This window comes from Dromiciops gliroides, chromosome 3 (assembly GCF_019393635.1).
Source record: "Dromiciops gliroides isolate mDroGli1 chromosome 3, mDroGli1.pri, whole genome shotgun sequence".
Classification (NCBI taxonomy): Eukaryota; Metazoa; Chordata; class Mammalia; order Microbiotheria; family Microbiotheriidae; genus Dromiciops; species Dromiciops gliroides.
In genome coordinates this window covers 181,300,375-181,323,462 of record NC_057863.1, presented here as the reverse complement: position 1 = coordinate 181,323,462, position 23,088 = coordinate 181,300,375, and the positions used below count along the sequence as shown (strand labels likewise).

Here is a 23,088-nt window from a genome sequence, read left to right as displayed (position 1 = left end):
ACTTTTTTAAAATTAGAAATAAGTACATATAACTTTTGACCTAGATCATTCAGCTCTTATGAAGGTTGTTATTTCTGAAAATTATGTGTTTCAGACTCATGTAATATGTAGTCCTTTTATTTAGTGATTTTTTTATTTTTAAAGATCTGGAACCTCTGCAAAGTTGCGCCTTCTAGTTCAGCATGAAATAAATACACTAAGGGGTCAAGGCAAACATGGTCTTCAACCTGCTATGCTTGTACATTGGGCAAAAAGTCTTCAGAAAACGGTAAGTCCTTAAGTTGCTTAAGTATTTTCTTTGAAGAGATTTGTCTCTTAATTTAAATCTTAAAACAAAATACATAGCTGTCTGGTTGATATTTTGAAAATCCTGAATGTAGTGGGTGTCTTGATTAGGTCATGCTACTTGAAGTTGTTTTCCCCTGTCTTTCCCTTGTTTATAAAGTTAGTATTATATAAAAGAATACTTAGACTCTTGAGACTTAAGTCTGAAAAAGAAAAAGCTGGTGGGGTGAGATGGGAATAATTTTTATTAGAGTTACAAAGAGGAAAGCTATGAGATTTGGGGGCAGTCTGGACTGGTAGGTACATTTTGTTTCAATATAAAGAATTTATTCAGAGCTAATTAGAAACAAGAGTTAAGGTACAGAGACTGTCTGCTTGTGAGAGATGTTATACATTGGATGGGAGATAGTAGTGGATGACCTCTGAGATTTCAACTTGCTTTATTCTGATTAAGTGACGATTATTTTTAGGCATGTTTGAACTGGATTAATATTTGATAGTAATGTGTGCTATAAAAATTGTCATTTTAATATAATGTCATTCATTCTAGGGCAGTGGACTTAATTCTTTTTATGATCAGCGGGAATACATAGGAAGAAGTGTTCATTACTGGAAGAAAGTTTTGCCATTATTGAAGACAATTAAAAAAAAGAGTAATATTCCTGAACCCATCGATCCTCTGTTCAAACATTTTCATAGTGCGGATATTCAGGTACTGCAGCATAAATTTGAGAACTTAATGGGGAAATATGTATTCCATTTTACAGCTGAGGAAAATGCCCTGAGTACAGAGAAGTTGTAATCTGTTCAATAATTAGTGGTAGAACTATTTTTCTGATTCTTTGCACTAAACTACAGCAGTGATAATTTGCGTAAAGACAAAGCCAATATCTAGTCTGTCTGTATTTTCCAAAAATAGTAATGTAAAATAACAGTAATGATAATACTGAGAAGCTAGATTTATATTAATTCCTTGTGTTAGTTAATTTTCAAATTTATAGTAAAAGTAAGTAAATTACTAATTACTCTTAAATTATTAAATTCCATTTCTTCAGGCATCTGAAGTTGGGGAATTTGAGGAAGAAGCACACATAACATTTGCTATGTTGGATGCAGTTGATGGGAAAACTGAAGATGCTCTGTCAGCATTTGAAGCTATAAAAAATGTTGTCTCCTATTGGAATCTTGCCCTGGTAAGTGTTAAACTATGTGTAGTACTTCAGTTGACCTTTTTTAAAAAAAAATCACTGCTTCATAAAATCACGACTTTTTATTATAGATTTTTCATAGGAAAGCAGAAGACATTGAGAATGATGCCCTTTCCCCAGAAGAACGAGAAGAATGCAAAAGTTACTTGCGGAAATCTAGAGACTACTTAATAAAGATTTCAGATGAAAGTTGCACAGATCCTGCTGTAGCTAGGAAGGTGAGGCATTTATTTCTTTTTGTGTTTAGTTCCTTGTTTTCTTCCAAAGTTGGCATGTTGCTAGCCTTGAGGTGGTAATGCTCTGTAATTGTAATAAGTAAAAGAACTAACTACTCATTTAATTTTTTTCTTTAGCAAGTTTCAAAAATTTATTAATTATCTCTTATGGGAAAAGCACTATACCAGGCACTTGGGAAACATGCAGAGTTTAAGACAGATGTCTTTCCCTCATAGAGCTAACGGCTCAGTATAGGTACAACAGCACAAATAACTATCATATAAAATACAGTGACACCATAGATTCAGTGACCTCCATTCAAGGCTTCACTATTACAGTTCTTTTTTCTTTAATAACTGTTGTTCCCACCACCTCTTGAAACTTAATTAACTTGAGGTCTCAAGTAATAGGTTTTTGTGTTTTTTGGTGGGTTTTTTTTGGGTGAGGCAATTGGGGTTAAGTGACTTGCCTAGGGTCACACAGCTAGTAAGTGTAAAGTGTCTGAGGCCGGCTTTGAACTCAGGTCCTCCTGAATCCAGGGCCAGTGCTCTATCCACTGTACCACCTAGCTGCCCCATAGGTTGTCTTTTTAAAGACAGGCATTTCACTTACAGTTAACTTCATTTTCACTATTCACTATTTCTTTTTTTCCTTTTTTTTTAACTTCTTTTTTCACAGAATATTACTCAACCCCAGTACATATATCTTCAGAAAGAATACTTTGAAATGGGGCAGCTTATGAAGATGATGAATTAATTCACTACTTTTTTGTTAAAGCTCTTTACATTAGTGTTAGCTGTCTCTATCCTTAATATTCTGTTTTTTCTTTTCCTTACCTCCAATTTCTCTTGGCATATAGGCTGTAAGTAACTGATTTTTTAGCAGTAGTACTAACAACTAAGGTCCCCCAGAAATCCCCAGTTGGTATTTCTAAATGGAAGATTTCGAACTAAGATTCAATAGAAAATACATATTTAAATCTGATTGAGGGGCAGCTAGGTGGCACAGTGGATAGAGCACTGGCCTTGGAGTCAGGAGTACCTGAGTTCAAATCCAGCCTCAGACACTTAACACTTACTAGCTGTGTGACCCTGGGCAAGTCACTTAACCCCAATTGCCTCACTAAGAAAAAAACAACAACACATAAATCTGATTGAGTACGATTAAAGTTATCACACTTGGACTTATCTTTTTTTTCCTTTTTTTTGCGGGGCAGTGAGGGGTTAACTGACTTGCCCAGGGTCACACAGCTAGTAAATATCAAGTGTCTGAGGCCGGATTTGAATTCAGGTTTTCCTGGATCCCCGGTGCTTTATCCACTGCACCACTTAGCTTCCCCCTGGGCATATCTTTCTTTTCTTTTCTTTTCTTTTTTTTTTCTTTCTTTTTTGGACATATCTTTCAAACATCAATTTTTCCTACATGGATAAAGTTTCATATTGTATGGGGAGTGGTTTACTCAAACATTTTCCTTTCCAAAACAGTATATATGACAACAAGGAATGTAGTAATTACTGTAGTTTTATGTAGCTACTGTGAAACAAAAACAGTGAAGCTTAGAGCTGAACCGCTTGGCCATTTCTCTTTTTGTCACTTTTCAATTCAAAATGCTAACATATCTCATAAGAGCCAGCATCCCTTCAGACCTACTATTGAGCTTGACATGTTCCAGCTTCATGACAATTGGACGATCTTCTTTGTGGCCTTGGTCATATATTTTAATTTATTATTTTTGAAAATTGGTTTTGTTTGACCATCATAACCACTATACTTCCAGTCATAGTGTCTTTTCTCTGAGCATAGAGTCCTTCGCTCTTCTTATACTCCTCACTTTGTTATGTTACTTGCTATATTTGCAGTAAGTTCTGCCTTTTGGAGGATAGTAAAAATGTCAGCTGCAGTGTTCACCAGAAGAGTTCATTTAACTTAAATAATTGCTAAGCTGCTTTAGACTTTGTATAGTAGGTTTCTTTTTTATGTATGGGGTTATGAACTATGCATGTGAAGTATGTGAGGAAAGTATTGATTTCTAGTAGATTAAAGAAAATTTTAGTCAGAAGCAGTGTTCAAGGATTAGGGTGAATTTCTCGGGTAGTGTACTTTGTGATAATTTAGCTTTTATTTCTTAAAGTTATTTGCATTATATAATTTAAACCAGATAACACATTTCTAAATGTCAGTTCAGTCTTAAAAGAGCTATGTCTCAGGTGATGTGAGTGTCTTTATAATATGAGACACTCTCTTCCATGAGTTTTCATGATACTACTATGTCTTAGTTCTTTTTCTACTTGTCAGACTTGTCCTCAGTCTTTTTTTGTAGTATAATCTTCCATGTCCTGCCCCCATGTATTCCACAGGGTTCACTTCTGGGTTCTCTCTTCCTTCCTATACATTTAATCTCTCTTAATGTTAAAATTCATGGATTTACCTATCATTTTTTGTTTTTGCTGGGCAATGAGGGTTAAGTGACTTGCTCAGGGTCACACACCTTGTTAAGTGTTAAGTGTCTGATACTGGATTTGAACTCAGGTCCTCCTGAATCCAAGGCCAGTGCTTTATCCAGTGCGCCACCTAGCTGCCCCTACCTGTCATTTTTATGCAGATAACTTCCAAACTTTATCTGGTCCTGATCTTTGGACTTTGCTCAAGTCCCATGTCTCTGTTTGCTGGACATCTCTTTTTGGATGTCTCCTACAGTGTCTCAAATTCAGCATGTCTGAAACAGAATTAATTCTCTTTCTTCCTGAACCTGCCCGTTCTCTATATTTCTCTATTTCTACTGAGGGAACTACCATTCTTCTGGTCCACATAGATTTGTGACATGAGTCATGTTTCTCTTCATTCTTCCTTGCCCCCATACCCAGTCAGTTGCCAGCCATTGTCAGTCTCACCTTCTTAACTTCTCCTGGATCTGTCTTGTCTCTCTTCACACAACTGACCTCAGCCCCTTTCACCTGGACTGTTGTAAAATAAACACTACTCCTAATCAGTCTCCATGCCACTTGTCTTTCCCCTCTCAGATCCATTTACCATAGAACTACTAAATTGATATTCCTAAAGCACAGGTCTGGATACATGACTCTTAATGAAACTTCTGTGGCTTTCTGTTGCCCTCAGGATAAAATGCAAACTGCTCTGTTGGGTGTGTAAAATCCCTTCACAATCTAAATCCAGTCTATTTAAGAAAAAACGGTTATACATTCCTCCCTTTCGTGCTCTCTATACTCTAGTCAGATTGGTTTATTCTTTCATTTAAATGATATTATATCTCCTACCTCCATGCCTTTGCACGGCTTATTTCTGGTCCTGGAATGCTTTTGCTTTGCAAAGCTAGCTACATGTTGGGATCCTTTTTTTTCTTTAAAACTCAGTTGAAATACAGACTCATTCAAGAGACCTTTTCTTTTTTCTTCCAGTTGTTAGTGACCAGTGCCTCAAATTAGTGGGTATTTTTAATATATCCTGTATTTACTGAGGTGAACATGCTGTACTGGGCTTTTAGCTCATTGGGCAGGGCTTGTCTTGCTCATTTCCATCTAGCATAGTTCCTGGCACATAGTTGGCATTTAAATTCTTTATATTAATTTCATTCTTTTCTAATGCTAGATACTTTTTTTTTTTTGCTGCTATGTGGTTAGTTTTTCTTCTCACCACACTCTAGAATTTATTTTCTTTCTGCTCTATCAATGCAAAATAGTTAATGCATTTTTGGTAGTGCAGTATATAGAATGAGCTATCAAAGGCAGTAAATTTAATGGTAGAAATGAAATACTCTTTACAAATAAAAATGAGGCCAATTACTGCTCAGCACATGAAAAGGAGGTAAGAATTTAAAAATTGTGCTTTTCATAAGATTGAGTGATAATGCTTAATAAACAGCAAAAATAATGTTTCAGGGATCTTCTTGAAGTTTTTGTAGAGTCCTGTTCTGGAACTCAGAAAAAAAGAGACCTACCTCTGTCACTTTTACTAGCTATGTAACATGGATGAGTATTATATGATCATGGAATACAAGGTGGAAGGGATGAGGGGATTGGGTCCAAAAGAAGTTGGGTTTCTTATACAGTGGCACAGGTGGTAAATAAATGGCAGACCTGGGATTTGTACCAGATCTTCTGACTCATGGTTGATTCCCTTTTCTGCTTTACTTGCTGCCTCCCTTCACTTTCTAAGCTTCATTTTCCTCATCTGTATAATGAGACGGTTAGACTTGATGAGCAGCTAATTATCTTTTCTTCTTGTTGTGCTGTTATTTCAGTTACATCTGATTCTTTGTGATCCTATTTGGGGTCTTATTTGGGGTTTTCTTGGCAAAGTTGCAGGAATGTTTTGCCATTTCCTTAAACTCATTTTATAGATGAGAAAATTGAGGCAAACAGGGTTAAGGGACTTGCCTAGGGTCACACAGCTAATAAATGTCTGAGGCCAGATTTAAACTCATGAGGATGAGGCTTCCTGATTCCAGGTCCAGAACTCTGTCCACTGTGCCATCTAGCTACCCAGTTATCTGTCACTTCAGATGGAAGTATTAGGATGAAAAATGTTAGAACTGTATAATTTATAGGTATTTAAAAATCACAAGATAATTACATTTATTACTTAATGCATATAGCAATCTTTACTTTGACATGTTTGTAAAACAAAGCCCTTGACTTATGCCTTTTATTTTTAGCTTCCAGTTCCTTTGGAATCTGTAAAAGAGATGCTTAATTCAGTAATGCAAGAACTTGAGGAATATAGTGAAGGGGGACCTCATTGTAAAAATGGTTCACCCCGAAATATAGACTCTGAAATAAAACATTCTACACCATCTCCAACCAAATTTTCTTTATCACCAAGTAAAAGTTACAAGGTATGTAGCAAATAAAAAGTGTCTTTTATTGAGTAATGTGGGATGTCTCTAAACATTGGTGTTCTTTTTTTTTTTTTTAAGTTTTCTCCTAAAACTCCTCCTCGGTGGGCAGAAGATCAAAATTCTTTATTGAAAATGATCTGCCAACAAGTAGAAGCCATTAAGGTAAATTGCTTACTTTTCTTGAAAGAAAAGTGATTATAGGCTAAGAATTTAATCGTACCATGGACATTTACTTTACAGATTTTTTGAAATAAAGTGCTTAGGTCAGAATTTAATTACTGGCCAGATATTATTCTGTTTCAAGAAAGAGTAGCTTATAATATGATTTTTTTTTTTTAAAGGAGACCAACGCATAGAGCTCATTTATTCTTTCGAAAGAAAGTGCCCATGCCACCAGGACATGTGACACACAAAAGCAATAAGTCAAGCAGCTTTTATACTTTTTACAAACAATCACAAGGCTCAGTACAGGATGTGGCAATGAATGTTGAGACCAGATGTTTAGTGACACATTTCTTTTTCAGAGCAGGATCCCCTTGACCCTAGGGTCCCAACAATAGGTTATTCTTTTATTCTTTAACCCATCAAACTTTTGATTTCTTTGATTTCCCAACATAGCCAAAAGTAAATTTTTAAGCCTGTCAGCCTTCTAAAATTAACACAACTACAAAACAATGCTGAAATACCTGAGTGACTCTTCCTGTTATTCGAGTTGAACATCTTTAGAGATAGGGGCGGGGTCAGTGGGAATTATGAGATCTGAACAGGATTCCTTTCTCTGTCCTGCACCTGCCTCTCCAAACTGAGGGTCCAGTGGCCTTCATAACCCTTTCCATGGCCACGTGACTTGCTGTTATTCTCTTGAACCCTAGCAGAGGCATGTGCCCTGAGCTCCTTGAATTTACCACCAGTGGCCTCTGTTTGGGTCTCCAGGATCTGGAGCTCCCTCTGCTGTTGCTTGTTCTCTTCCCAAGCACCCTGTTCCTTTTTCGACCCTGTCTTCTTCTTGAAGATCAGACCAGCACCTAACATGATAATATGATCTTCAAAATAAAGCAGCAAAACAGATTCCCAAGGAAAAGTTAAGGAACATCAGAATTATTTTAGATCATAAAAGGAACTCTCAAACCAGAAGCTTTAATTCTGCTTTTTAAAAAATTGATCAGTGGAAATAGACTTTCATAGTTGTGAAATAAAAATTTCTTTAAAAGGTTTTCTGAAAGTTTTCTACTGTGCAGTCCAATCAGAGTCATCCCTAGCATCTTTTGACATGGAAATGAGGTTTTAATTTGAATTAGGTCAACATTTTGAGGATCTTTTAAAAATATTAAATTTAATTTATCTTTTGACTATCTGGTGAAGCCCCTGGATGCCTTCTCAAAATATTTTTAAAGATATAAAATATATAAGTTTACAAACATATTGAAATACATTTGATAATTTTTTTTAAGTTTATCCCCAGGGTAAGCATTCTTGCATTAAGTTGGAGAACATATGGCATTTATCTGCATTGGTAGAGAGCATTTTTACACAGTGAGTTCCACATAGGAGTAAAATTATAGATCCAATCCCTTCTTTCATTTCCTTGCCCCCAAAAGAAGAAAACAAACCAACCCAGGTATTTTATACTGGCTATTTTCTGATTATTTCCATTTTCTTTCTTAAAAATTGTATTCTCGTCTCCTTACTTTGTCTTTTCTAGGAAGATACTGCCAACCTATGTTAGTTTCAGCATTTAACAAGATGTTACAATGGTGTTTTTTCCAAAACTTTGCTTCCCTGCCCATGTTAAAAACAGTTATAAAAAAGGTTAGTTAAAAGTAGGTATATAAGGGAGTATAGTAGCCTTCATATAAAAGAAAAATTAAAGAATTATTTTTTAAAGTATCTTGCTTTCCTTGTATGCCAAGTATTTATCAAACTGTTTACTGCTATAATTGCCAATATTTATGTGGCACTTTAAGGATTGCAAAGAACTTTACATATAGTATCTCATTTTCTCTCAACAACAGTGTTGTGAAATGGGTGTTGTTATCCCCATTTTGCAGTTTGAGGAAACAGACTGAGAGAAAGTATGTGACTTGCCCACCTAGTAAGTGACTGAACTAGGATGTTAATTCCAGAGTCAAGGTCCAGCTCTCTGTCCACTATACTGCCAAGCTGTCTGTATAACAGTAAAACTCCTACCAGTAGCACTTGAAGCCTTTTAACTTGACTCTTAACTTTTTTTAAAAAAGGAACCTATCAATTTCTGGTATAAATAAATTTCTGGTACCTAGAGCCCTTCAAAAATGTCATTATTGGCCTATTGCTAATGGATACTTATGTGTAGGTATTTGATGGATTTTAACTTTTTGTCTTATTAGTGTTCTGATAATTTTAATAAGTGTTTTTAGTGACTAGCATAGAATTAATTCACATTGAATTATATTTTCAATAGAAAGAAATGCATGAGTTGAAGCTAAACAGCAGTAATTCTACTATGTCCCCTCACCGTTGGCCTGCAGAAGCCTATGGAACAGATTCAGTGCCTGATGGTTATCAGGGATCACAAAATTACCATGGAGCTCCACTAACAGGTAATATTAGTTAGTAAGTACCCAATGCTTTTAAAATTAAAAGGCATTTTAGCCTTTTCTCTCAATTTTAAATAATAGGCAACTTAGGAGAAATTCTATATTTGTTTTTGTTTGTTTTTTTTTCTTGGTCAGGCAGTTGGGGTTAAGTGACTTGCCCAGGGTCACACACCTAGTAAATGTTAAATGTCTAATTTTAGTGGTAGGTTCTATGAGGGAGGGAAAAACCAGGAATGATTTATTTTAGCTGAAGTACCATAGTTAGTGGCTTTGGTGGCTTGCTTGGGTGTCCAGGATACGGTGTAGTCAGAAAACAGAACAAATAACAGGAGTTTTGTCAATGTAATACTGGAATATCATATATATGCAGTGATATATAATTTCAAAATAGTCATTGAATATGCTTACCTAGCTAATAGGTTCTTTTTTCAGTATAAATTTAAAAATACTATTCTTTAAAAGAGATTGGGGGGGGGTGGGCAGGGCAGTGAGGGTTAACTGACTTGCCCAGGGTCACACAGCTAGTCAAGTGTCTGAGGTCAGATTTGAACTCAGGTCCTCCTGAATCCAGGGCGGATGCTTTATCCACTGTGCCACCTAGCTGCCCCGAAAAGAGATTTTTATACCTTTCTGTTAAGTAATGCTCCTAGACAACTTGACTATTTACACTAAAAAGATATAACTGGGTGGAAGCAGCAGTCTTACTGTAAACAAATTAGAAAGGGAGTAAAAAAGCCTTTAGGTCTCAACATTGCTAATAAAGTCTGAACCGTAATTAACATCTAACATTTGTATAGATAGCATTTTATATTTTCTACCATTCTTTTTGCATTATTTTTGGACAACTTTGTAGCAAGTAGATAAGGCAGGTGTTTAAAAGATTACACCCGAGGCACACAGATTCATGGATTTTGTCACAAGATTGGCCCAGTGCTCTTATGGGTTATGTGGAAATAAGCACTCATCCAGGGAGACTTAATCTCACTTGTACTTGAACTTGTACTCACTTGCACTTGAACAGACTGGTTTTCTCTTTTTCAGTTGCAACTACTGGCCCATCAGTCTATTACAGTCAGTCACCAGCATATAATTCCCAGTATCTTCTCAGAACAGCAGCTAATGTTACACCAACAAAGGTAACAAAAGGCAATATTTATAAGTACTCCATCTTAGTTTAGTTTTTCCTCTTCAGCTGAAGTTTAGGCCTTTGAAGAATTTAAGAGATCAAACAGTACTGAAACTTGTAAAAAACTCTTTCAGATTAGTGTATTTTACATTTTTTTCCAGGTTTTTTTTTAATTACATTGTGAAACCTTTCCTTTATAATATTTGTAGTAGAGGTAAAATTTCTTATTATTTTGAAGGAAAAGTCTTTGTTACACTTCTCCCAATCATCACTGTGGTAAGCTCCCGTTGGTCTGGAAATTTATTTTGCTATCTTTGTCCATGTGCAAGAATAATGGCAGGAAGTGACTTTTCATAGTTGTAATATGGTACAAGACCATTTAATCACCTATTTGCTGAAGAGGAATACAAATCTCTTTTGGGTCCTCACTGTATCACTTCACATCCATTGTCTCAGACTTCTTTGAGATTATTTTTAGTTTGGGAGGTAGCAGATAATTAGATGCTTGAATGTCTATAAGAAAATCGACTCATTATTTTTAAATTTATAGGCTCCAGTTTATGGCATGAACCGGCTTACACCTCAACAGCATATTTATGCTTATCCACAACAAATGCATACACCTCCAGTGCAAAATCCACCTGCCTGTATGTTCTCTCAAGAAATGTATGGTCCTCCATTGCGTTTTGATTCTCCTGCAACTGGAATTCTGTCACCACGAGGAGATGATTACTTCAATTACAATGTTCAACAGACAAGCACAAATCCACCTTTGCCTGAACCAGGTTATTTCACAAAACCTCCAGTTATACCTCATCCTTCAAAATCTGCAGAATCCAGGGTTATAGAATTTGGGAAATCTAACTTTGGACAACCTATGCCAGGTGAAGGAGTAAGGCAACCTTTAACAACATCTGCACAAGCAACTCAGCCAGCTACCTTTAAATTTAACTCCAATTTTAAATCCAACGATGGTGATTTTACATTTTCTTCTCCTGAAGTAGGGCACCCTCCTCCTGCACCTTTCAGTAACAGTGAGAGCCTCTTAGGTCTCCTAACTTCAGATAAACCTTCACATGATGATGGCTACAGTGGAACAAAGCCAGTTCCTAGTCAGACAAGTGCACCAAGGAATATGTTCAGTTTTGGTAGTAAAAATGTTTCTAATGTTTCATTTACAGAAAGCATGGGACATGGTCAATGTAAAAATTCTCTTTTTGGTCGTAATGATGACACGTTTACTTTCCAAAGTACAGGCAAAACAGTATTTGGAACACCAACTTCAGACTTAGCAAATAAGAGTCATGAAACAGATGGAGGAAGTGCACATGGAGATGATGATGATGACGGCCCTCACTTTGAACCAGTAGTTCCACTTCCTGACAAAATAGAAGTGAAAACTGGTGAGGAAGATGAGGAAGAGTTCTTTTGTAATCGGGCAAAGTTGTTCCGCTTTGATGCAGAATCCAAAGAGTGGAAGGAACGAGGCATTGGCAATGTGAAGATACTGAGACACAAAATATCTGGCAAAATTCGTCTTCTCATGAGAAGAGAGCAAGTACTTAAAATCTGTGCAAATCATTATATAAATCCAGATATGAAGCTGACACCAAATGCTGGCTCAGATAAATCATTTGTATGGCATGCACTCGACTATGCAGATGAATTACCAAAGCCTGAACAACTTGCTATTAAGTTTAAAACTCCAGAGGAGGCAGCTCATTTCAAACGCAAGTTTGAAGAGGCCCAGGGAATCTTAAGAGCTGCAGCTTCAAATATATCCACAGCAAATCAGAATGTTAGGGTTTTGAAAGACACCAAGAACCAGGATAACAAGGATACTGGAAAACCTGACCCCGGACATCCAAATTTTGGTCTCCAAATTTCAAAGAAAGATGGACTGTGGGATTGTAACAGTTGTTCAGCAAAGAATGTTGCAACAGCAAAGAAATGTGTGTCCTGCAGAAACCTAAATCCAAATAATAAGGAGCTTTTGGGTCCACCATTAGTTGAAAACACTCCAGCTTTTAAGCCTGGCACTGAAAAGACTCCAGAAGGATTTGGATCAATGTTTGCTAAGAAAGAGGGTCACTGGGATTGCAGTGTATGTTTAGTGAGGAATGAGCCGACGGTATCCAAGTGTATCGCTTGCCAGAATACAAACACAACGAATAAAAGTGCTCCATCACTTAGTCAGCAAGCTTCCTTCAAGTTTGGCCAGGGAGAGCTTTCTAAGCCTCTTACCAGTGATTTGGGAACTCTGTTTCCTAAGAAGGATGGACAATGGAATTGCAGTGTCTGTCTAGTACAGAATGAAGCGAGTGCTAAAAAATGTGTTGCTTGTCAGAATCCAAATTCACAAAGTCAACCCAGTTGTATGATTCCAGCCCCTCCTGCTTTGAAGCCCAGTACTTCAGAGACCAGCAAGTCTACTAAGGGTGGACTTGAGGGAATGTTTACTAAGAAGGAAGGTCAGTGGGACTGTACTGTTTGCTTAGTACGAAATGAAAGCTCTTCCTTGAAATGTGTGGCCTGTGAAACACCAAATCCAGTCAGTAAACCTGTTGCAGAAACTTCTTCAGATTTTACATTTGGTTTCAAAAGTAAATTATCTGAACCTTCTGGGAGTCAGGTGGCAACTGGCTTTAAGTGTGACTTTTCAGAAAAAGCTTTTAAATTTGGCAATGCAGAACAGGGTTTTAAATTTGGTCATGTCGAGCAGGGAACCTCACCTTCCTTCACATTTCAAGTTCCCTCTAGTATGGAAGCTAAGCCCACAAAAGAAGGATTTAATTTTACTATGCCTGCATCTGCTGGTGGATTTAAGTTTGGTATCCAAGAATCTGGTGATCAAAAGGATAGTGAGAAGTCCATTGAAGGAGATGCTGCTTTCAAGTCTCATGATGTTAATAATAAGCAAAATAATAGTGATTCAGTTTTCGGAAACAGTAGTAGCAATTTCACTTTTGCTGACCTTGCAAAATCAGGGGAAGGATTTCAGTTTGGTAAAAAAGATCCAAATTTTAAAGGATTTTCAGGTGCAGGTGAAAAACTTTTTTCATCACAGAGTACTAAAATGTCCCCTAAGGCTAGTACATCATCAGACCACGAGAAAGATGATGATGCATATAAGACAGAGGATAATGATGATATCCATTTTGAACCTGTAGTTCAGATGCCTGAAAAAGTGGAGCTTGTTACAGGAGAAGAAGATGAGAAGGTTCTATATTCACAGAGGGTGAAGTTATTTAGATTTGATGCAGAGATAAGTCAATGGAAAGAAAGGGGCTTAGGAAATTTAAAGATCCTTAAAAATGAAGTCAATGGCAAACTAAGAATGCTGATGCGACGGGAACAAGTACTAAAAGTATGTGCTAATCATTGGATCACTACGACAATGAACCTCAAACCTTTATCTGGTTCAGACAGAGCATGGATGTGGCTGGCTAGTGACTTTTCTGATGGAGATGCTAAACTGGAACAGTTGGCAGCTAAGTTTAAAACACCAGAGCTAGCTGAAGAATTCAAACAGAAATTTGAAGAATGCCAGAGACTTTTACTAGACATACCACTTCAAACACCTCATAAACTTGTAGATACTGGGAGAGCTGCTAAACTAATACAGAGAGCTGAAGAAATGAAAAGTGGGCTAAAAGATCTCAAAACATTTTTGACAAATGACAAAAAGCTCAGTGAGGAAGAGAATAACAATTCAGGTTTAGCAGTCACTACTTCTGACTTAACAGGAAAACCACATGCTGAAACCACTGGACCCTCGTTAGAATGGGATAACTATGATTTAAGAGAAGATGCTTTGGATGATAGTGTAAGTAGTAGTTCAGTATATGCATCTCCATTATCAAATAGTCCTGTGAGGAAAAATCTCTTCCGCTTTGGTGATTCAACAACAGGATTTAATTTCAGTTTTAAATCTGCTTTGAGTCCATCCAAATCCCCTGCCAAATTGAATCAGAGTAGGACTTCTGTTGGCACTGATGAAGAGTCTGATGTTACTCAAGAAGAAGAGAAAGATGGACAGTACTTTGAGCCAGTTGTACCATTACCTGATCTGGTAGAAGTGTCCAGTGGCGAGGAAAATGAGCAAGTTGTCTTTAGTCACCGAGCCAAACTCTATAGATATGACAAAGATGCCAGCCAATGGAAGGAAAGAGGAATAGGCGATATAAAGATTTTGCAGAATTATGATAATAAACATGTGAGAATAGTGATGCGAAGGGACCAAGTATTAAAACTTTGTGCCAATCATAGAGTAACACCAGACATGACTTTACAAACCATGAAAGGAACAGAAAGAGTTTGGGTTTGGACTGCATGTGACTTTGCTGATGGAGAAAGAAAAGTAGAACAATTAGCCGTCCGTTTTAAACTACAGGATGTTGCAGATGCATTCAAACAGATTTTTGATGAAGCAAAACAGGCCCAAGAAAAAGATATCTTGCTAACGCCACACTTTTCTCGTGCTGCCACTCCTCGAGAATTCCCATGTGGTAAAATTGCAGTAGCTGTATTAGAAGAAACCACAAGGGAGAGAACAGATTTAAACCAGGGTTCTGATACAACAGATACAGTTCTAGAAGCTGCAGAAGTAAGTAGCACTTCTGAAACACCAACAAAAGCAGTTGTTTCTCCTCCAAAATTTGTGTTTGGCTCTGAATCTGTTAAAAGCATTTTTAGTAGTGAGAAGTCAAAACCATTTGCATTTGGCAACAATTCAGCTACAGGCTCTTTATTTGGATTCAGCTTTAAAGCACCTTTGAAAAACAAAAGTGGTGAAGATGTTTCAGGTGAGATTGAAAGAAAATCGGAACCTAGTACGGTGAACATCAAGCCGTTTGCAGAAAATAAAGCAGAAAAGCCCTTGACTCCTTTTCCAAAGGAAGAGCCTTCAACTAACTATGCATTTAAAACATTAGAAAAGGGTAAGTGTAAAGTTAATTTTTCATATTTAAAAAATATTCTTACATTTAAAAAAGTAATACAGGTTACTTTATTATATAGATATATAGATATGTATTAGTAGGAAACTAGGTTAATTTGAATTTTATAGACAGCTTTTAGAATGTTTTTCAAACAGTACTCATAAGCAGATTTTTTTTATATGCTTCTGCTAAAAGTACTGCTGTATTTGGACAGAATTCTTACACAAGGCTTATCTCAAGGAAATTAACAGTATTAGCATTTTACTGTAGCAATTGGCTAAAAAAATTTTATTTAGTAAAGGTACTTGGTGCAGTTAATTTCTTTTAAGGAAATGTAACTTACCCCAAGAATGTTGAAATTTAATTTTCTCAGCCAAAATTATGAGAAGACTATGGGTTGAGAGCTAATATTAAAAAGTGTTTCAACCTCATAGAGGTACAGGGTCTTTTATTATTCTTATTTAGTAATGTATCCTATGAAGACAGATTTAAAATTTCTAATACTCTTCATTTTTTTAATTGAATGTGACTTGCAGTTGTGTTAAATTGTAACACCATGTATGCATTTGATGGGAACTGAATTTGAGCTTAGAGCTTATTAAATGAATTTTTATCTAAATGAATTGTAGTTGATGTGTAGATGTATCTGTGGAATGCCTGACTAATGGAGAATCTGGTCATATGTATTACATTATATGAAAGAGCTTATAGTAGAGGACATGGATAGATTAGAATTTCTTAAACTAATTTGACCATGTAACATTTTGGACAAAAAGTAATATCTTCTTGATTAGGGGTAGGCTGAGGAAATTTTGGTTCCTAATAAAAAAAGTTAGGTCTATCTTTTGTTTGTTTTTTGTTTTTTTGGGTTTTTTTGGTAGGACAATGAGGGTTAAGTGACTTTCCCAGGGTCACACAGCTAGTAAGTGTCAAGTGTCTGAGGCTGTATTTGAACTCAGGTCCTCCTGAATCCAGGGCCGGCGCTTTACCACTGTGCCATCTAGCTGCCCATTAGGTCTATCTTGTGTGTGTGTGTGTGTGTGTGTGTGTGTATTTTTTTTTTTTTTTTTTTTTTTGGTGAGGCAATTGGGATTAAGTGACTTGCCCAGGGTCACACAGCTAGTAAGTGTCAAGTGTCTGAGGCCGGATTTGAACTCAGGTACTCCTGACTCCAGGACCAGTGCTCTATCCACTGTGCCACCTAGCTGACCCCTATCTTGTTTTTTAAAATGCTGCACATTATAAGTATTTTTGATATATAATTTAATAGCTGTACTTTAGATAGCAAAATATTTTAACAGGAAATCAAGTTTCCACAGAAAAAACAATTTGGAAGACAATTATTTTTAAAACTTTTTATCATGTACATTCTGAAAATATGTTTAAAAACACATTATGATTTCAAAGAGGTATCATCACCAAAAAATAGTTTTCAATATATAAAGCTCATAGATTTGTTGTACTTTAAAGCAGGAATTCTTACCCGTCATGTACTTTTCTGGTAGTCTGGTGAAATGTTCATCCTTTCTCAGGATATTTTTAAATATACAAAATACAGGATAACCAAGGAAACCAATTACATCGAAATACATTTATGAAAATATTTTTTTAAAAGTTCACCTCAGCTTCAAAACAACATTCTTTTTTCCTTTGCATTTTTAAATTTTCCCACACCTCCTTTGCAAAAGTAGGTTAAATGGCCAGTTCACTTTTATGTTTGTATACATATATGTTTCATTAAAGGTTAATAGGTACTGAAATTTTGTTTTTAGTACAATATTTTGTTAAAGACGTGGTAAAAATATTTTGAAAGTAGATCACGTATAAATGTTTATGGCTTTGTGTACTGTTTATATCAGGTTAAGATTACTTTGTTAAGTATTCTCTTCGTATACTTTAAGAACTTGGTAGTAAATTTCTGCAGAATTTGGTTTTTGTGTTTAAAAATGAATTATGCATTGTACGTTAGGAAGGATAAAAGCTATTTTAAATTAATGGTATTCAGGTTACTGATTTACTTTAAACAAACCAGACAATATTTATTTGCAACAAAGTTCCTGTTCTATGTGTAATATTTTAGCAATTAACATTAACTTTCTTTTTAGATAGTCCTCCAAGCACACAGTTGATTTTATATAAGATCATAGCTCTAGAACTGGAAGGCACCTCATAAGCCATCTAGTCCTACCTCCTCTTTGTACAGATGAGGAAACTGAGGCCCACAGGGGTTAAATGACTTGCCAAGGTAACACAGGTAGTGTCAGAATCAGGTCCTGACAATGTTCTTACTGATATACGATAACTAGAGAATGTTCAAATAGTTGCACTTACTGTTGCTTAACTGATTTGTAGAATTCACTAACTAGAAAATATGGTTATTCTGGTTTAATGATTTATCTATGGCACAATGCAGAGTATGGAAGTCTGGCAGAAACTTTTTAAAAAGCCTACTGTGAGGTAAATGTGGCTGCTTACCAATATTGACCTCTTTAACTTTTTTTTTTTTTTTTTTAGTGAGGCAATTGGGGTTAAGTGACTTGCCCAGGGTCACACAGCTAGTAAGTGTTAAGTGTCTGAGGCTGGCTTTGAACTCAGGTCCTCCTGACTCCAGGGCCGGTGCTCTATCCACTGCGCCACCTAGCTGCCCCGACCTCTTTAACTTTTAATCATAGTAGTTAATAGTTAACTACAGGAGTGTTTTGAAGTATAGCTGAAAAAATACAGGTAATTTGTTTTAACTGGGTGTGATGGGGTTTTTTTTCCCCCCAGGGATGTGGTTAAAATACTTAATTGTGTTTCAGTGGGAACTGATATGTGATCTGTTTAATTTCTAAGTCAGTATGGGGACTGGCATAATGAAGTAATACTGGATTGTCCTATGAACTTCAGTGATTTTTCTTGTGTTTTCTTGTGGGGACTGTGTGAAGAGGGGAGGGTGTGTTTTTAAGAGAGAAAAGGAAAATAAAATCAAGTTTTATTTTGTCCCTCTAAACACCCAAATCCTTAACATTGTTTATTTTCTAGGATTTAATTTTAGCCTTTTTAAATCTAATCCAATGGCTTTTTGGACAAGTACCCCCTCCTCACAGCCTGAGAGCAAAGGTATAAAGTGCACTCAGTGTGAGATGAGTTTTCTTAGCAGTTGGCAGTCTTTGACAAAGTAGTTTTGCTTCATGAAATTAAGTATTTAACAATTTACAACATGCATGTTAAAGAATGCTGGATTAAGTGAAGATGTCTTTTGATAGTAATTTAACACACTGTAATGCTTGCACATAGTTTTCTTCTCATTGCCTTATTCTGTGTTGAGGGCAGTTATTTATAACCATTCACTACTTTTTGCTATGTTGCATTTCACTACTGCACCCATTCTGATACTCCCTACCGACTGCCTTCATTTCTCAGTGCCCTGTTCATTTGTTCCATTGACAGAGCTGGAAAGTAGGAAGTATACAATCAGGAAATAATGTATTCCATTGTTAACTGAAACTTGTCAATTTTAGGAAGCAATCTTCAAGTGTTGCAAGTAAAAAGTGACTGCCTGTAATACATTTTTCCATTATATTGTTGATAAAACAGATTTCTGTAGGGTATTGTACATTGATCTCATGTATCTCCACATACCTAAATATTTACTGGATTTCTTTAGGCTCCAACTTTATATAGTATTTGTTTTTTGTTTGTTTTGTTTGTTTTTTTAAGTAAGGCAGTTGGGGTTAAGTAACTTGCTAGTAAGTGTCAAGTGTCTGAGGAAGGATTTGAACTCAGGTACTCCTGACTCCAGGGCTGGTGCTCTATCCACTGTGCCACCTAGCTGCCCCTATATAGTATTTTTTTTTGAATATACATGTATTATTAACCTTTACTGGGTATAGGTAGTTTAAATTTTTTTAAAATCCTAGGTCCTTTTCTGTTGAAAAGAAATAGAATTATATTATAAACTGAAAAGGGACAGCAGAAATCAGCCTTGGGCATATAATTCAGGACATTTAATTTGGAAGGAATTTAGATCCTTTTGATTAGATTGAATTAAATTTTAAAACAAGTCTTCATCTTACAAATGAGGAAATTTTTGAGTCCTAGAAAAATGAAATGATTTGCAAAGATAATGTAACGATTGGAATAACGCCACCTGCTGGATACTTACTGTAGAAGAGTTCTGCCCATGAAGCGAAGGTCTTTGAGGGCAAGACCAGGAGTCTTTTCTTTGGCGGCAGGAAGTGACGCGGACTAGTGGGAGGAGGAAGGAAGAGACTGGCGCTCGGTCTCGCGTTCTTTCCTTGGGACTCTGGTGGAGAGCAGAGCTAGAAATGTGCTCTCCCTTTAATAGATAGGAATCTAGGCCTTTCTCTTTATCAAATTTTTATTCTCCTTAATAAATGCTTAAAAGTCTAACTCTTGCTAAGGCTTATAATTTATTGGCTACCACTCATTAAATAGTTTAGACAGTTTAGCTAGAATTTTAGCCCTTAACAATAACAAAGCTGGGATCAGAATCTAGGGTTCCTTGACTTCATTTCTACTTTAATTATCGCTGTACTATTTGTATCCCCTTTTCCCTTATATTCCTCCAACATAAAAGTTATGAGTATTCCTAAATGTGGTGATGAGAGGATGTTAGCTATAAAGCAAAGGGGAGAAGGGAGAGAATTTATTTCACTTAAAATTAACTGAAGAATGATCACTATCACGGATGAATTTAGTTTTAATATTGTCACTGGCCTCTTTAGCCAAAAACTTTGACCAGGTCTTTCTAGGTCATTCACCTGTCCTGTAAGCAGGCAGTCATTTCAGGATCAAGAATTTTAAGTTTTTACATGATTTTTAGCCATAGGGGCTTTGCCTAAAGGTGAAGTATTGAAGCTCAGGTGAACATTTTTGGGGGTGATATTCTTTAATATTAGGGTATGTGTGTGTGTAAATTAAGTAAAGCCTTAATTTGGCATATGAGAAACTTTTAAACTAATACCACATATGATTTTAAGGGAATTTCTGAGATTTCCTTACAGGTGAAAATCAAGTTTGACTTTTTTATTTAGACTGTATTAACTAATTGTCTATTATATTTCCTAACTTAAGATATTTCTTCAGTTGCACGTGCATGGCTCCTTACCTAGTTATTATTAGCATGTAAAAGGTTCTTTTCTAAGAATTTACATTTTATAAAGTTTTAGGAATTGAATTATAATGTATGTGTTATTTTACCTAAATTAGTAAAAATGATTCTTTAAAACTATAAAGGCACTTAAGACAGGATGATTTAAAAAATCAAATGATTGTTTCATGAGTTTTTTGCATTAAAATGTAATGTATTTTGTAACCTTATCGTAGAAATTATTCTGTAGTTGTTTTTAGGTTTGAGTAGCGATATATTATTTGAAACTTAGACTTTGTAATTTTGCTTTTCTTATAGCTGAGGTAAAGAAGGAACCAGAAGAACTTTCCACAGATGATGTACTTATTGTATATGAACTAATTCCTACTCCTGAACAAAAAGCTCTTGCTGTCAGTCTTAAACTTCCTCCAACTTTTTTCTGCTATAAGAACAGACCAGATTACATTAGTGAGGAAGAAGATGATGGTAAGGCCCCATCTTATTCCACACTCTTGTCTTCTAGTATTGTAGAAGTATAATGAACATTAAGGTATTAATATGAATATTTAAGATACTTGACTAGTGTTTCCAGAGTTTATATAAGATTTCTCAAAAGTCTAACTGTAGTGTTAAGCTAATTAAGCTATTGAAGCTTAAAATTGCACTAAGACTTTCAGGAAATCCTATATTTAGTTTGTTTTGTAGAATTAGAACAATCTTAGAATCAGAATTTTGGAGTGGTAAGAAATCTTAGGGTCCATATAGCTTAGATTAAAGCATGAAACCTTTCTGTAATGTGCAGATATATTTGTGCCTGCTGTGATTTTGTTAGGGAGTTGTTTAATCCTTACGTTAAATTATGACTATTCACACAGCTAGTAAATGTCATAGGTAGGATTTGAACAGTCCTTTTTTTTCTTCTTCTGTGTTTTTGGTTTTGGTTTTGGGGGTTTTTTTTTGCGCGGCAATGAGAGTCAAGCTACTGCCCAGGGTCACACAGCCAGCAAGTGTCAAGCATCTGAGGCTGGACCTGAACCCAGGTTCCCCGAATCCAGGGCTGGTGCTCTATCCACTTGTGCCACCTAGCTGCCCTTTGAACAGTCTTTTTCATCCCTCAAGTCTAGCATTATGTCTGTTAGGCCACATTAGCCACTGGCTTCTATTTATTTTACTTGAATTCAGTGGTTTTTCATTTACCTTCCATCATCACAAATTTCCACATATTCCCAATATTTAATTTTCATTATTTAATCATCTGTCTGACCACTCCCAATCATATTTTTAAGATGAAGATTTTGAATCAGCTGTCAAGAAACTTAATGGAAAACTATATCCAGATGACCCAGATGAATATAAAGGATCTCAAGAATTTGTAACAGGTAAACTAATATAGAATAATGGTTATAGTACTTAAACATCCTGTAGATTCATAAACCTCTTAGTACCCACCAACCAAAAATGTATATATAAACTTCCATAGAGATTTATGACTTTAAATTCTACAAATCACTATTGTTTTGAAAAGTAAGTGAATTTTAATGAAGTTGACTATGAATGGTAAATAGAAATGATCTTTTTCTTATGTCTGTCATTGTAAAATAAGATATATGTTCCTAGGAGAAGGGGGAACAACCTGCTATTATGCTGGAGGGAAAATTTTTTGTGGGATTGGAATTAAAATAATTATACCATTATACTGGGGACTAGCAACTTTTATGGATTCTGGGATTCATACTCAGTTTTCTGTTTACTTTTGCATTTCCAATTCATGATTTTTCCCTGGAACTCTGGAAAGTCATTCTGAGCCTAAGAATCTTATACTCTCTCTTTTTTTTTTTTTGGTAATAAACATTTCTATTTATAGTTTTGGGTTCCAATTTTTATCCCTCTTTCCCTTAGATATATATGGGTTATACATGTACAATTGTGTGAAATATTAGCATATTAGTCATTCTGTACAAGAAAACTTGATTAAAAGAAAAAAATGAAAGTGAAAAATAGCATACTTCAGTTAGTTCTATCAATGTTAGTTCTTTTTTTGGATGTTTTATCAATAGTCCTTTGGGATTGTCTTGGATCATTGTGTTGTTAAGAATAGTCAAGTCATTCACAGTTCTTCATCAAACAATATTGCTGTCTCTGCACAATATTCTCTTGGTTCTGCTCACTTCATTATACATCATTTAATATCTCTTTCCAGGCCTTTCTGAAGTCATCCTACTTGTCATTTCTTTTTTTTCTTTTTTTTTTTCCTGCTTGTCATTTCTTATAGCACAATAATGGAATCTCATACTCTTAAATTCATTTTCCCCACTTTTTTTCCCCTCCTATTTATCTTGTATTTCTATTGTGTAATGGAACTGCTGAACTATATTTTCTCAGGTGTTAAGCTAACATATAACTTACTTTAGGCTAAACATTCTTTGACTTCTTTTTTTAAGTGAGGCAATTGGGGTTAAGTTACTTGCCCAAGGTCACATAGCTAGTAAGTGTTAAGTGTCTGAGGCCAGATTTGAACTCAGGTACTCCTGACTCCAGGGCTGGTGCTCTATCCACTGTGCCACCTAGCTGCCCCTAAACATTCTTTAAGTTAGAATTTTATCAGTAATTCCATAGCAAGTTTACTTATTTTAGGTACAGCTAAAACAATTTCCATAATTTAAAGTAATTAAATATGCTTTTTTATTGTGATATGTTGAAAAGAGAACATTGCCATGTACAATCATAATCTCCCTCTTTTCCTTTTTCTTTTTTTTTTCTTATTTTTAAAAATAAAGTATTTTATTT

At 35.7% G+C, this 23,088-nt stretch overlaps 1 protein-coding gene across 2 annotated transcripts in view; it reads left to right on the top strand.

Annotated features, from left to right (window-relative positions):
* The window catches only part of RANBP2 (RAN binding protein 2), an 86,664-nt gene that overhangs the window by 48,124 nt on the left and 15,452 nt on the right, over positions 1–23,088 (top strand). Inside the window, exons 12-22 of one of the 2 annotated variants that reach the window (XM_043998379.1) lie at positions 145–268; positions 836–997; positions 1,341–1,478; positions 1,565–1,711; positions 6,382–6,561; positions 6,643–6,726; positions 9,005–9,143; positions 10,182–10,276; positions 10,817–15,206; positions 20,620–20,787; positions 21,588–21,680. In XM_043998379.1, the coding sequence (XP_043854314.1) occupies positions 145–268; positions 836–997; positions 1,341–1,478; positions 1,565–1,711; positions 6,382–6,561; positions 6,643–6,726; positions 9,005–9,143; positions 10,182–10,276; positions 10,817–15,206; positions 20,620–20,787; positions 21,588–21,680 (5,720 nt within the window). Of the gene's footprint in view, positions 1–144; positions 269–835; positions 998–1,340; positions 1,479–1,564; positions 1,712–6,381; positions 6,562–6,642; positions 6,727–9,004; positions 9,144–10,181; positions 10,277–10,816; positions 15,207–18,235; positions 18,309–20,619; positions 20,788–21,587; positions 21,681–23,088 lie in introns of those variants that run through there. The other variant, XM_043998380.1, reaches the window with a different exon arrangement.